The sequence below is a fragment of the Nanorana parkeri genome, unplaced genomic scaffold, assembly GCF_000935625.1.
Source record: "Nanorana parkeri isolate BGI_ZX_2015 unplaced genomic scaffold, ASM93562v1 scaffold275, whole genome shotgun sequence".
Classification (NCBI taxonomy): Eukaryota; Metazoa; Chordata; class Amphibia; order Anura; family Dicroglossidae; genus Nanorana; species Nanorana parkeri.
In genome coordinates, this window is record NW_017306543.1 from 1125609 (window position 1) to 1141214 (window position 15606).

The window sequence follows — 15606 nt, forward strand, 5'->3', positions numbered from 1 at the left end:
TTCGTCTTGCTCAAATTGAAATAGATAGGCACATAAAAAAGTACATTCCATGTATTATTCTATTATTGCAGATAATAAATTGAAAAAAAAAACAAGTATTTAACTAAAATCAAATTAGCAGTAGAGTCCTTTACCATGTTAGCCACAGATTAATGCAGGACTTTTGCAGTTTGAGTAATACCCTTTCTTAGCTAAATTAAAGTGAAACTCCATGCAGATATAAACAGCACACATTATTGCAGCTTTCTAATCTTTAAATACATCACTCTATGTCTTCTTAAATGAAAGCAGTGTAACTACATGAATTTGACTTGGTATCACCCTTCTGCAGTCTACTCTACAGTCTACAGCAGAGAGAAGGGTGGAGAAACAGCACAGGGAGCAAGTCAGGCAAGTCAGGTATGCAGTATTGCAAGAGCCATGCTGATAGGAGGAGAGAGAGCAGACAGTTAGATGAGCTCATCAATGTGCTGCTTCTCCTGCACTCTCCAGTCACAGGGTGGGGTTGGAAGAAGACATGTAAAGTGAAACTGAAGAAGAGAAAGATCAGGTTCTTCCCCTGCTAGGCAGGGTTGTGCTGTGGGTCAGAGCTGTAAAAAATCCCATTACCTGATGGGAAGTCATACACATGCTTTGACAGGTAAAACAGCTCCTATATGTGTTTGCAATCTGTGTACTTAGCTGTTTGTTTGGAGTTCAGCTTCAATTAATTAAAACACACCTTTAATGGCATCATTGGCATCATTAACCACCCCACAATGAGCCATTGTAATTGAGGGGACACTGAGACTCCTTTTTGCTGTCAGCCTGCACATGTGCCTATGATTGTGCTTTCATTGGACAGTGCAGATCAGATGCAAAAGGTACAGAACTGTACCTTGTGATTGCGGTGACAAAGAAACTGCACGTAACTGCATTTCAATTAGTAGCCAACTCTCCTTTCTTCTCTCACACACACAGAGCTGTGAGAGCGAATGGGAGTGATTAGTGCCCTTCCCAGCTAGTGTTCAAATGTTCAAATCACAGTGGCCCAATACACCTGATCACAATCAGTGGCAGATTATCCAATTTTGCTGATCATATTTATTGCCGGTGGTTCCAGATTGCTGGCCATTGCCAGCATCAGTGATTCCAATTTGCTGATTATAGACAGTGCCAGTGTTTCCAGATTGCTGACCACAGCCAGCCCCAGTGTTTCCATTTTGCAGATCAAAGACAGAGCTAATGTTTCCAGTTGACTGCTTACGACCAGCCACAGTATTTACAGATTGCTATTCATAGTTAGTGCCAGTGTTTCCAGTTTATTGATCACAGCCAGAGTCAGTGTTTCCAGTTTGCTGATCATCGCAAGTACCAGCCAGTGTTTCCAGTTTGCAGAGCTCATATTACAACTGCATGTAAAAACAGTTTGATTTTTTTCTTCATTTTCAAACAATTGTGACAAAAAAAGAACATTTTTAAAGGACTCACCTTACTAATACTTTGGGGTGTCTGTGCCCTTTGAAAGCCTGAAGATGCTCCTTGGATTTTGGGCCCTTCATACATATCATATCTCCATCACTCAGGAGGAGCAGCAGAATGTGTTTTAGGGGATCATTGAAAGTATGTCCATAAAGGAGAACTATGAGGTGAGTGAATTACACTCATCCCCATACTTAGAGCTGACATGTGAGACTGGAACTGTCACACATCAGCTCTATTGATTGGGAAGTGAGCGAAAACATACCGCCGCCCCCTCACTTCCTGATCATCTCTCTGCAAAGAGTGGTGACTGTCAGTCACTGCTCCCCACAGGGATTCCCCCCTCCCCACTCCGATCCTCCAGCTGTGACTGGAGTGAAGCACAAGGGAGAACTGGCTAGATAGGCAGAGCCCGCTTTCAATCAACCAGCGGGGTAGATCTCAACAGTAATGTCGGGATCTATCTCAGCTGCAGTGCTGTCAGCATTTAGTGGAAAATAGCCCACTATATACTGAGTTTTGGGTCAAGGGAGTATGTTAGTATAGCCTCCATTGACCCTAAAGAGAACCATGGGGAAAAAAGAAAGACGGATTTCTTTTGGTGGAATTTAATCAGCTAGACGTATCCTTTTCTTTTTCTTCTTTATCACAGCCTGAAAACTGCAAAAATGGCCTGAAAAGGAAGGGAGCGTAAAATGTTGGTATTGAGGTGAGTAATAACTTAAGTTAGCCAATAAAGGGTATAATTTAAACTTCTCACACTAGAATAAAGTGCATGCGCATTAGGTCAAAAAATATATTCCTGCAGGCAAATAATATTCTAACGATTGACCTCGGTCAACAGCTTATGGTCAAGGGTTCAAAAGAGATTAAAAAAAGTTTTAAGATGGACTTAACAGGTCTCAACAGACCAATTACAGTATTAAAGTTTGTGTGTGCTAGCATTTTGGCACAAGGATTTTTCCCTGATGTTTACTCCTATTGTGGTTAGCATTTTATAGCAAAATGTGGTGGCCTTAGAGTCAAATTAATCTGTCAGTGCTTGTAGATATGCTTTGGCATAATCATTAGGTTCACTTCATGATTCAATCATGACTCACAGAGGAAGACTCAGGTTTGTCAGTTTTTATTAACTAAGCCTGTGTCTTTCATACAGAGTATAAAGTGTTTTAATGGCATGAGTCGGTACATGATGAGATTACTGTTATAGTAAAAGAGTAACTGCAGTATTGATAGGCTTTTCAAGATTGAAAGTTTTAGCTGGCTAGATTGAGTGACCTAACACCTAAATGACTGACCACCAATGTCATGGCAGTAGTCAAACAACGTCATAAGTAAAATGTTGGTCTATCTACTGTATTCATTGTTATTGCTTTAATTGTTATTATTAATTATTATAGAATCAACATGTTTTACAATATTTGTGTAATATTGAGAAACATTGCAACTAGTTTAATATTTAGAAACTACATGTAAATTGTGGGTCCAGCTTTAAGTAGGAGTAAGTTAACCTAATATTATGTTTTTGATTCTATAAGGATATCACAGCACCTATATAAAAGCAATACAAATTCATACAATACTTACATACTCTTGCAGGCATTGACTCAGGTTAAATTACTATCTCAGTTAAGTATTCTCATTAAAAAATAGAGTTTCCCATATTGACGAAACAAACTTTTCTACCACTTGGCTGGCACAGCAAAGAGGCAGCTAGAGTCTTTATTCAGCAAAAACACTTTTTTGTGCCCCTTGACTATTCAATGTGCACCATATAACTGGGAGCTTGACTTTCCTAACATTTAAATACACCCCCCATACAGCCCCAAGCACTATCGAACATAAGTGCTCCTACTTGCTGCTGCAGCCAGTGGTGACAAATGGATAAAGCTTAGTTTGATCTCACTCCAGACAAATGTCTGTAGAATGAGATGGAGAAAATAATTAAGAGTGCAACTTTTACAACAGCACAAAGTATTATTTAGCACAAAGTCCACTTGCTTACAATTTGAACCTTATCATACAACAAATGAAGATATGCAACAGCAGAGAAGCATGCACAATGTAAACTATATTCAGTCTAGTTATTCAACCAAAACTTCTTTGTTGGTTATAGATTCTGTCAAATTGTATTGCTATGTATACACCCACATGGGAGATTGTCCCTCACTTCCTGCCTATATAATGGGTGTCAGAAGAAAAAGTGAGAGTAAAACTACTTAATGAGGACACAGAAAAAATAAACACAATTTTATTCGTATTGTTGTCTGTCTTCCCCTTTCTTTCTGTCTAGGTAATGGGCACCAGACAAACCAGGAAGTGAAGGACCATCATCATCCAGTTGGGACCCAGAAATTAGTAAAAAAAAAACTTCTAACCTTTTTCTACGCTATCCAACACTGACATAAAGGTTTGGGCTAGAGTTGGGCTTTAAAAGATAGTTGTAATTTTAAAGCATGTTAGATATTTTAATATATTCAGGGATATCAAGCAACTGCAAATATTACTAGTTCCATGTGCATTTAAGAGCTGTCATTACAGACCCAAGCCATTGAATTGCTTATATTCAACTTTTTTATTCAACGTTAAAGGAGAACTATGAGGTGAGTGCTTCTCACTCACCTCATAGTTCTAGCCGACCTGTGACAATGAGACTGTCACCGGTCGGCTCAGTAGATCAGGAGGTGAGCGAACAAATAGCGGGTTCGCTCGCCTCTCGATCCTGTCACGGCTCTCTGCTGTGACAGGGGGAGGGGCTGGATTCCCCTCTCCCCGCTCCGATCTGCCAGCACTGACTGGAGGAACAGACGGGGGAGGGGGTGGGTACAGCTGGCTCTGCCTCTAGATAGGCAGAGCCAGCTGTCACTCACGCAGCTGGGCGGATCCTGTCATCTAAGTCGGGATCCGCTCCGGCTGCGGCGTCTCAGTATACCGCGAGCTTTAGCTCGCGGTATACTGAGCTTAGGGTAACGGGAGTACGCTAGTTTGTGTCCTCCCGTTACCCTAAGGAGAACTATGGGGAAAAACACTGACCCCATAGTTCTCCTTTAAGGTTATTACAAGCCATATAGAATGACTTCAATGCTGTATTTTACTCATGTTATCACAGAAGATCACAAACTGATCACAAAACCTCTCTTGTTGTCAGTCCTGGTGTGGAGTTACACAGCAGATTGCAAACAGGCTAAATGTAAACAATGTAATGTTTACCCTTACATGAGCCTGAGATGACAACTCAGAAAGCATAGGAAAAGAAAAGGCAAGGTTGAGGATTTATATTTGTAGAGCTGGTATGTATAATTAGATATGTAGAAAGAGCTCATGTGTAGAGTTACCCTTTAACTATAGAATATTAGGACACAGAAACATGTCCTTCCTCCCTTTTGTCTGACAGGTTTTTTTTTACACCAGGATGTACAGAATTATTCTCCTGTTTATTGTTACTGCATTAGTTTACCAACAAAATTAAAAACAAAAGTAAAACAATTTCCTGGATAGCAGTCCCCGATCAGAGTGTAACCTTAAGTCCTACATCATAGTACTTGTCAGTCTTGCTTGGTTTAACAGTTGCTCTAAAATAGTGAAGAATTGATTTTGGCACACAAAAATTGTATCCATCAGCTGTAATGTATAAGTATCAAGATAAGTTCACATTATCTGTGTCAGTGAATTCCTTCAAAAACAGATGCATGGCTGAATAGAATTAACATTCATTCCAAAAAAAGAAAAAATAAACAAGCACGATTCTACAATTAAGCATTTTACAGTTTTATCTTATTTCTGGGATTACAAACTCTGTATTTTACTAGTGCACTAAATTACAATACTGTAATGATGGAATTTCAATAACTGGAGCTATGTTGGCACATTTGTAGCTGATTAATAATTAAGCGAAAGAGGTACTGCTTTTGTACTAGAGTAAACTGAGCAGCCGCCAAATGCTCTGGAGAAACACACATGCAGTTTAATCTGTTGTGGATGAAACAGGTGGTGCTGAATCATAGGTCAATGCATGCCATCAATATAGTGAAAATTGCATGAGAAATTAATGTAAATTTATGGAGATTTGGCTTTCCAATGAACAGCACTGCTTTTTACACAAGATGGTAAAAAGAATACTTGTAACATTCATGCACAGAACTCATCAGTCTACTGTGTTATGCTTCCTGGATGTCCATTCTGCTAAACACAAATGAACCTCATGCCACAGCTCCTTGGCTGTTAATCACTAGCTATTAACAGCTATAGACCTCATACACCTGGCTAGGTGAACCAAAACAGCTAGAACATTTAGGGGGTTATTCACTAAGCTGCTGTAGGCAGCTGAATGAACACCCCAGCTGAACTGAACTATTCACTGCAGCCTTGTAGAGGCCATTTTTAGCCATACATCAGCTGTATTCGGCTCACCTCCCTTTGGCTCGGCCGGACAGCCACAGCTCATCCAGTCAAACCTAAGGGAAGAGCCGTTTGCCTCAGCTGATGCAACATCTGGTCGGCTGAAGTGAACGTTCCCTACTGTTCACCCTTATTCTCCAATGGGTGAAACAGCAGAGAGTGAATTGCCGAACATTGGGCTCTTCATGCGGTTCAGTCATTCTGTTCACTGCCTCAGAGGTAGTGAAGCAGAATGAAAACTGTTAATGTAAGCAAATTAAAAAAGCGTGTAGTCTCACCAGAGGTGTGGCTATTGGCCTTCATAATTCCCTGCCGGTAGAGGTCACGGACACACTGGCAGACGAATCTGGGCGTTACATCTTCCTCAAATGTTCACTCTATGGTAAGGTTTTCACCCTGGCAAATATTTACCTCCCAAACTCGTCACCAACACAGGCACTCCTCCCCATTCTGACTAAATTAGAATCCTTTGCATCTGGCTTCTTGATCATGGGGGGGGACCTCAATTTTGTCTTTGACCCCACTTTAGACTCCTCATCGCATAAAACACACGTGTCCTACCCGGCCATCAATTTGATGAAATTCCGTTTACATCAATTACAGCTCGTTGATCTGTGGAGAACTCTACATCCAACCACAAAAGATTACACTTTTTACTCACCTGTTCACCACACCTACAGCCGTATTGATTACTTTTTTGCTTCCCATTCACTACTAAGCTGGCACCCGCAATCCCACATTGGCTCTAAAATATGGTCAGATCACTTCCCCCTATTTCTTACCCTGTCTGTGCCTGATACCTCTAGACGTTTTCCCACTTGGAGATTGAACGAGAGCCTATTACGCGATCCTGAAGTACTCTCTGATGTTCAGAACAGCATAGTCTCCTTCCAACTTGTCCACGCTCAGGACCCAACACCCCCTCCCGTTAAGTGGGAGGCGCTGAAGTGTGTACTGAGAGGCATCCTGATGAAACACGGGGCTCGTCTCAAAAGAGTTAAGTCACAGCAAATCACGTCTCTCCTATCGGACATTCGTGATCTGGAACGTAAGCACAAATCAAACCCCGACTATGAGACGCTCCAGAAGCTATCAGACACACGCGCTGAATTAATGCGTCTCATGTCACTTTCCCACGTACGTTATCGGGATGCCACTCTTCGCACCTATCATGAATTTGGGGACAAATGTGGAAAACTGTTGGCTAGGTCTATCAGGAACAGACAGGCGCGCACCTTTGTACCTAAACTCACGTGCCCTGTACAGGGTCGGGCCACCACCTCTGAACAAATAGCTAAAGCATTTCACCATTACTACTCCACTCTATATCATATCACACCCGATCCCTCCTCCCACCCTGACCCCTCACTCACTGATATAAGTACATACATCTCTTCCACTGGCCTACCCACCTTATCGGACTCCTCTATCGCCTCTCTTTCGGAACCTTTCACCCTACTAGAAATTGCTAAGACCATTAACTCCCTACCTTCAGATGAAAGCCAAGCCCAGATGGCTATACGTCCCCTTTTTATACCAAGTTTCGAGACTCCCTATCGCCCTATCCCTATCAAGTTTCGAGACTCCCTACTTTCAACGCGATTTCTGCCTCTTGCCCCTTTCCTCCCCAATCCCAAGAGGCCCACATTACAGTAATACCGAAGGAACATAAAGATCCGTCCAGCTATGCAATACCTTGTCCCTGTAATGTACAATCACATGTAACCAAACAACTGATGACAAGTGTCTTGCTCTGTTCAATAAACTTTTAATCTTTAAAAAAAAAAAAGCGTGCAGTCTCCTTCCAAAATTATACCAGAACCTTTAGGTCTGGTAGAAATGTTATGGGGAACCCCCAATGTCCAAAAAAAGGAAAAGCATGGGGTTTCTCTTCAAAGTTATACCAGACTCTTTATGTCTGGTAGGAATTTGAAAGTGGACCCCAATACCCAAAACCCTAAAATATGGAGCCCCCCTAAAATCCTATACCAAACCCTTAATCTGAGCAGGGGCCTGCTCCGCTGTCCCCCTCTGCACCATACCTGCTACATGCCCTCGACATTTGGTGTCCTTCCCAATTGTTTGGAGGGGCACACTTTTTTATTTTTTGACATTGCTCCATTTTGATTGTCACTTCGGCTCAGTCAAGCCGAAGCATATGCCTTCGGCTCAGCTGAGCCCCTAGGCCACCTTCGGAAGCTGTACAAGCTATAGTAAATAGCCCGTACAGTAGCCCTATGGTTCTATAGTCAAACATGAAATATCAATTCTCATAGGTTACTTTACCTTTTTGCTATTGCTGTTTTTTTTTCTTCTAAATATGTCTTTGTATATTACAGTACCAATGACTGCAATTTTAAAGCCCAACTCCAGCTAAATCTTTATACTTAAGTATGAATAGAGCTGGAAAGAGCTAGAGCACCAGAATGCCTATCTTATTCTCCCCCTGCAGTCCCAACCAACAGGAAGTTTCCTGCCACCAGATGTGCAGCAATCATTTCACATATTGCCTTGTAATAAATTAACTCCATTCCTGAAGATGATTGTGAAAAGCTCTGAATTGAGACACTCAAATTTATTTGTTGGATGCAACATTTACATTGGACCAATGGTGGCAACTCATATGTCTTAAAAATTAAATTCTTATGAGTTGGCACCCTAAAACCCCCAGTTCTAGCAACATTGAGTATAAAATTGATATTAGGGGTGTGGTGACCTAATCACCCATCAATAAAAAGAAATTGATTACATATGTAGCTTAGTGTCTATACCTTACTCACTAAGGAAGTATTACTTTAGTAATTCAACCAATATATACAATATGGCTACCAAGCTGACAAAGGGCTACACAGTCAGGAAAATGTGCCTAATTCACTGTCACTTAAAACTTGTTTTCTTGTGTCTTAAACCACACTTACAAGTTTGCATGGTTCTCATTAGCACCTGTTATTATTATCAATGACAGCTGGCGGTCAAATTCACAAAGTTGTTCGGACACTTTTCTTTGTAAGAAATTGGAGCCTGATAAGACCAACATAGAGCTGGCATTCTCACATAGCCACACTTACTAGCTTAATATAGAGATACAAAAGTGAATATTGAACATTTGAAAAATAAATATGCACAGGTGGGCATTTATTCATGATTTGTTCATATTTAGAACAATTTTTATTTAGAGTTATTTTAATTTCTCCTGAAAAAAGAAATGATAAAACAATTATGTATAAGGACTAGTTTACTAGTAGAAATTTTAATTTTATGTTTGACTAGTTGCATCCGTTTGGTAATTTTCAGACATATTCACAGAGGTATCTGTACCACGTTTGTGAATCTGGGGCTATTTACCTAACTTGTTATAGATATAAGAAAATGTTCTTGTTAAAACCTAGCACCAGTCTTAGTAATAGCTAGGGGCATATAGCACCGACCTGCCACAACACTGGATCAGTTATAACACTAAAAGAATCCAATTTTGTTCAAGTACCTTACAGGAAATTACTTACATTCTCCTAGTGTTTCCACTTCAATGCTTGGACTGTAACTACCATAATCTTGGGATGATGATGATGTACGGATTTGGAAGACATAGACCGTTCCAGGCTTCAGGTTATGAACAGTCACTGATGTGAGAGGTGTTTTCAAAGTGGAATAGCTCTGATCTCTTTGGTCCTATGGAAAATTAAAAATATTAGCGTTAAAGATTTAAAAAGATGTTGATCTGCCTGTAATCTTTACTTTTCTAGCTGGCTGTATTTGAAACATTCATGCATAAAATCATTCAGTGAGCACTTCTGAGACTAGATATACATATCGAAGTGCCAACACATAAGCACCATTCAGCAGCTGCAGGCCAAACTCATCCCTTTAACAGACAAATCCCTATTATTAAGGGATGGCAGGACTCTCTTATCTGACAGCAAATAATTTTCCAGTTATATATTTGGTATTTTGATTTGGAGATTGGGAAAAGATCTGTAATTCTAAGTTAAGAAAGCAGAAAGCAATGAAATGTAAAGGGACTATCTAATGCTGTTATCAGCAAGACCAAAATGAAAGTACTGCAAAAGGGTGAGATTAAAAAAAAAGTAAATGAATCTGCCTGAAACATATCTGTTGTGATAAATTTGCACACACATAGCATCAAATAGTTTTTTTAATTCAAACTACATTTAAGATAGTTCCACTTCATATGCAGAAAATAGGGTAGTTCTTGTTAAGAGTCTTGCTAAGTATGGCAATTCAAATCGTATTTTTGCCTTGGCGAAGGAAAAAACATGCAAATGGGCATAACAAAGAATTTGGTACACCAGTTTTGCTTTTGCCCCTTAAACGGCACAATATATGGTGAATCCAACAGACTACTGTCAGGGGTACAAAAAGTGCCAGTTGGCACTGGCAGAGGAGGTAAGATACATTTGTTAAACACCTCCTGTTTGAGTGTCTTTAGGGCAGAAAGTGAGTGGGAAGCTCCCCAACAGAACAATGACAGCAAAAAAAGTAAAAATATATTTTTAGTCCTCCTCTTTAAATTACCCTATATGTCTGCCTGGGAAAAGGACCTTAATATCACCATTCCTATTGAATCTTGGTCTCATTGGTGTTCGAGGGTTTCTTGGGCTTGCTTAATGTTTCTTTAAATATGTATACAAGAAAAATACAGAAAAGCGGGGCTTTTAAATTGTCCAAACTATACGAAATGTTCATCAATACTACATGGTTTTGTATAAAAAAGATTTTATTACATTAAAATAAACATGATTTAGAGACTTGGTTACATTAAAAGTATAATTGGTCTGATACAATAGTGCATTAAAAACAAGCTACCTCCTTATGGTACCCACACGTGTGTATATATTTTATAATGCTTTAATAGACTCCTTAAGGGTCCTTAACCATGTGTTAACTGTGTAATCCACTGTGGGCCCAGTCTTAGATGCGTTTCACAACTGTAAGTGCTTCATCAGGAAGGTTGGAGGTGTTCTAAATCATTGTACTCTAATGAGAGTAGCAAAAAATAACAATACAAAACCCACTTCATGCTCACAAAGATGGCTGGATCCTAAGTCTCACATGCTATCTTGCAATCACCAAATAGGTGAACCGGTGGGAGGTTTCCGGGGATAAACAGGACTGAAAAATGAAAGAGTGGTCATACATTCAAAAAAGAAGATTTGTTCAAGGGTAGATAAAGGGTAGCTTGTTTTTAATCCACTGTTGTATCAAACCAATGGTACTTTGAATGTAACCAAGTCTCTAAATCATGTTTATTTTAATGTAATAAAATCTTTTTTATACAAAACCATGTAGTCTTGATGGACATTTCCATAGGTTGGACACTTTAAAAGCCCCACTTTTCTCTATTTTTCTTGTACACATATCTAATAAGGGGTGTGGTGCCTATCCCGTATGGTTCAATTATCTTGCATTTAACTAATGTTTCTTCAAACAAATCTTACTTTAAAGTATTCTCCTGTCAGTTCATAGTTCCTACCAGGTTAGCCAGCATATTTCCAGGTGCTTCACCATTGTGCTTCAGGGGTTGTGGACAGCAGGGTTCCATATACCATGTTTGGTGGTTATGCCATAACTTACATTCATTTTGGAACAGGCTTTTTGCATCCATTTATAACATTTTGAGAGTTAAAGTGCCTATGGATCCTCCTTCTCTTTGTCCAGTTAAACAAACTGATTCCCAAAATTTCTAAAAGAAAGGATTTGTTCTTAGCAGCCATAATTTCAATTGCCAGGGCCTGGAAATCCACTGCAGTGCCTTTTGCCTTTTTTAAATCTAAAATCTATTGGCTTATGACCCATGAGAAGCTTTCTACCATATTGCAAGATACACTTAAAAACGTTCAAGTGATCTGGGACCCCTGGTTACAATATATTGGCCTCTCCGATTCATCATCCTACGCGGCATGAAAGAGGGGATCTATCTTACTACCCTAGTCTTTCTTTTCCTTTCTTTCCTTTTTGTTCCCTTTCATTTCTCTTCTGTTTCTGTTTGTTTTTAGTGTTGCTCTTGACAGTCATTTAGTGCATGAATACTCTATTTTTTCTTTATGTTCTTATAATAAGTTGATATGCAATTGCTGAGGGTGCTGTTGAATTTAAATTTCTTTGGAAATGTACCCGTTCTTTGATTTTTGCTATGTAATTGGTTACCTTTGTCCTCTGTAATTTTTTTATTTGAAAAATAAAAATTATTTGAAAGAAAAAAAAATCTAACAAATCTGGTTTGTTATTTTATTTTAACTAGGGTTTTTTATCAGGCATGCACAGGTGTGAGGGTAAAAAAAATGAAAAAGCCATTTTCTTCACATCGAGTACCAACATTCAGGAATCATGAGCAAGCAAGCATTTAATCTCCCCAAACCAGTTACATCATTTGTTCATCTTAGCGCATCTTCAGTAGCACTTAAAGCGACACTAAACTCAGAAGTTAAATCTTAAAAATGCATTCAAATTCACAGGAAAGAAAAAGATGATCTGATAAGGAGGCATGGTTTAAGGTAAGTCCTTACATTAACATTGAGAGGGTGGAAAAAAATTGCCTTTAATGTCACTTGAATCAATGTACTGTATCTATGGAGGAGCATTGTTGTCCCCATGGGACAGAAATTGTGTTAGGGCACCTTTCCTTCTCCTCATCTCCAATAAAATAAGGAGTGGGGTGGTGAGGTATTTTGTAGTCCACAGAAAGATCTGGGCATGGCTTTTAACATTACTAACTTATAAGAGTGCAGCAGAAGCAGAGAGCACAGGAAGTTTTTAGCTCACTGAATTTCTGGCAGAAGCAACAGATATTCTTTTGTACTTGTACTTTTGTACTTGAAACAGATAAAACACTTTTAATAAACAGATAACAGATAAAACACTATTTAAAGGAACCAAAAGGAGCAAATATGAAAAGGTTTATTGTTAGAATTCATTATTATTACAAGTATTTATGTAGCCCAATCAATATACACATCCGTTTACATACTATTCACATCAGTTTCTGCCCTCAAGGAGCTTACAATCTAAGGAACCAAACTCATATGTCCATATACTAGCGCCAGTTTAGACAGGAGCCAGTTGACCTATAAGCAGTCTTTGGAGTATTGGAGGAAACCCGAGTACCTGGAGAAAACTCACACAAGAACAGGGAGAACATGCTAACTCTATTCAGCTAGTGTCCAGCTCAGGATTCAAACCAAGGAGTTCAGTGCTACAAGGAAGATATGCTTACCACAAAACAACTGTGCTCCAAACACTTTAATGCACTTTTAACACATTGTAACCATATAAAAAAAGACAATCTCGATAGTGGCAAAATTCCTGTGTATTCTTACTTGGTGGAATAGATTGGATGAAATATAAGAAGATCAGACATTAATACTTTCACATACACTGAGTGGCCAGATTATTATGACCACCCCATTAGTACTTCGTTGGGCCACGAGATAACTCCACGAGATGACTTCGTTGGGCTGCCTCGTGACTCCACGAGATGTTGATAGGTAATGCGAGGAATCTGACACTGCACTGTTGCCCTTCTGTTGTCTTGTACCAGTCTTGCCACTCTCCGTTCTGCCCTAAAATTGACTAGTCACTGACGGCCACAATTTGCACGTTCACACTCAGATTTTCGGCTGACAGTCCAGTCTTTAAACAGTTTAACAATGAGCCCCTCTTGAACATTTAACGAATTCTACTGTTTTGCTGATACTCGCTCCATGGCTCAGAGCGCCAACAATCATCCCACGTTCAAAGGCTGTTAAATCGCGTTGTTTACCCGTATCTTCAGAAACAAATCACTTCTACTGTTGTGGTAAACAACCTGCTTCCCTATTTATAATGGTCTGGCCCTATAGCTACTTCAGCGCAAAATTATAGCTAATTATAGCTAATTTGCCTACAAATGTCAGGTGGTCATACTAAAATGGCCACTCAGTGTATTTATAGTGTTGTCTTCTTATTCATATCACATTTGTTTATTCTTCCATTCCTGTAAATTGTATTTCACTTTGAGTTGATATAAATGTTAAATCTTTAGATGACTTTCACCAATGACCCTCTGCTGCAGCAGCTTGCTGTAGAATAGCTTTCCAAAAGTTAAAGAGAGTATTGATATGCTCAGTGCATTTAATCATGCACAGTGATAATCATAGCAGACAAAACACTGTGGTAATATTCAGCTAGGTATTTTGCATAGTGTCAGATTACCGCCTATAAAGCACTGAAAATGGAGCCCCGCGAGTCATTTAGTCTTTTTACACTGTACATTTAAGCACTTTCCCCCTCTCTTTCCCTTTTTATAGTTGATCCTCTGCCAGAGTCAGGGAATGCATAATTTTAATTAAATTATCTTGTACTTAAAAGAAACGGGTAATTAATAACTTATTCTTTGTCATAGTGTCCACTGATGAGGATGAATTTAAAACTTGGTAACATTATTTAAACTATTAATTTTCAACAGGAAATCTCCTGAGGAAGGCCTGAATTAATTGTATGTCCTACCTCTTTTTATTAGGCTCTTTTCATACCTTTACAGTTAAAACCTGCAAGGATTATCTTTTGGGTTTGTACATGTATTGATATGCATTTTAATCAAGCAATTAGACAAATATTAGGCCTAGCTAGATGTTATTTACTGTAAAAATATAGACACAAAGGTACTGTCATTCCTTGCCCATTCCTGTACATTCCCTTTAAAGAAATTTGCAATGATTTCCTACTTTATGACGCCAATTCATCTACCACTGTTGAAGTGTTTGTGCATCCTGCATGTTTCAATGCAATAAAATACTGAAACATCAGTTAGACAGAGACAATAAGATAAGCTAATGTTAAAGGAGATCTATGAGGATAGTGATTTCCACTCATCCTCATAGTTAGAGCAGACCTGTGAGAAAGAAGCTGTCACAGGTTGGCTCTATTGATTGGGAAGTGAGCAGAAACATGCACGATCTGCTCACTTCTCGGTCATCTCCCTGCAGTGAGCGGTGACTGTCAGTCACCACTGCCCGCAGGGATTCTCCCCCTCCCCTCTCCAATCCTCCAGCGCTGAGTGGAGGAACGGATGGGAGAGTGGGCGGGCACAGCTGGCTCTGCCTCTAGATAGGCAGAGCCAGCTGTCACTCACGCAGCTGGGTGGATCTCAACAGTAATAACAGGATCCGTCCTAGCACATGCCCGCGATATACTGAGCTCTGGGTCACGGGAGAAGGTTAGTATATGTCCTCCCGTGACCCTAAAGAGAACTATGGGGAAAACACTTACCCCATAGATCTCTTTTAGGTCTTTCTCCTTAACAAAACCCAAAATGCTCTACATACCCAGTGTTGTGAATGCACCCTGTAAAAAATGTCTATTTGTCAAATTAAAATTGTATATAAATAATAAAAAAAATCAGCAAAAAAATACAATGGACCCCAAACTATTATGGATTCCAAATAGGCTGAACTTTATGGTCGGTGTGATGCATATTTGGTATGAAATCAACAAAATTATGTATTTCATTAGCGGAATACAAAAAAGCAATCACATTTTTCTAGGCAACACTTGCGTTGCTTCTGTTTGGTTTATGAAAGATGTCTGGTTGAATTTTAGGGACTCCATGGGATACCAGGTCCAAAAAAAATAAGTTAGAACATTTACCAGTGGTCTCTTCTATGCTATTATAATAATTAGAGACACAGGCAAATTTATAGTTTTCAGGATGTCCCTTAAGAGAGAGGTTCCCTGTTAGTATGAATATGAATC

At 39.4% G+C, this 15606-nt stretch overlaps 1 protein-coding gene across 1 annotated transcript in view; it reads right to left on the minus strand.

Annotated features, from left to right (window-relative positions):
- Positions 1-15606, minus strand: part of EPHA10 (EPH receptor A10) — a 500244-nt gene that overhangs the window by 80238 nt on the left and 404400 nt on the right. Inside the window, exon 7 of the mRNA XM_018557240.1 lies at positions 9363-9528. Coding sequence (XP_018412742.1) covers positions 9363-9528 — 166 coding nt within the window. The remainder of the gene's footprint in view (positions 1-9362; positions 9529-15606) is intronic.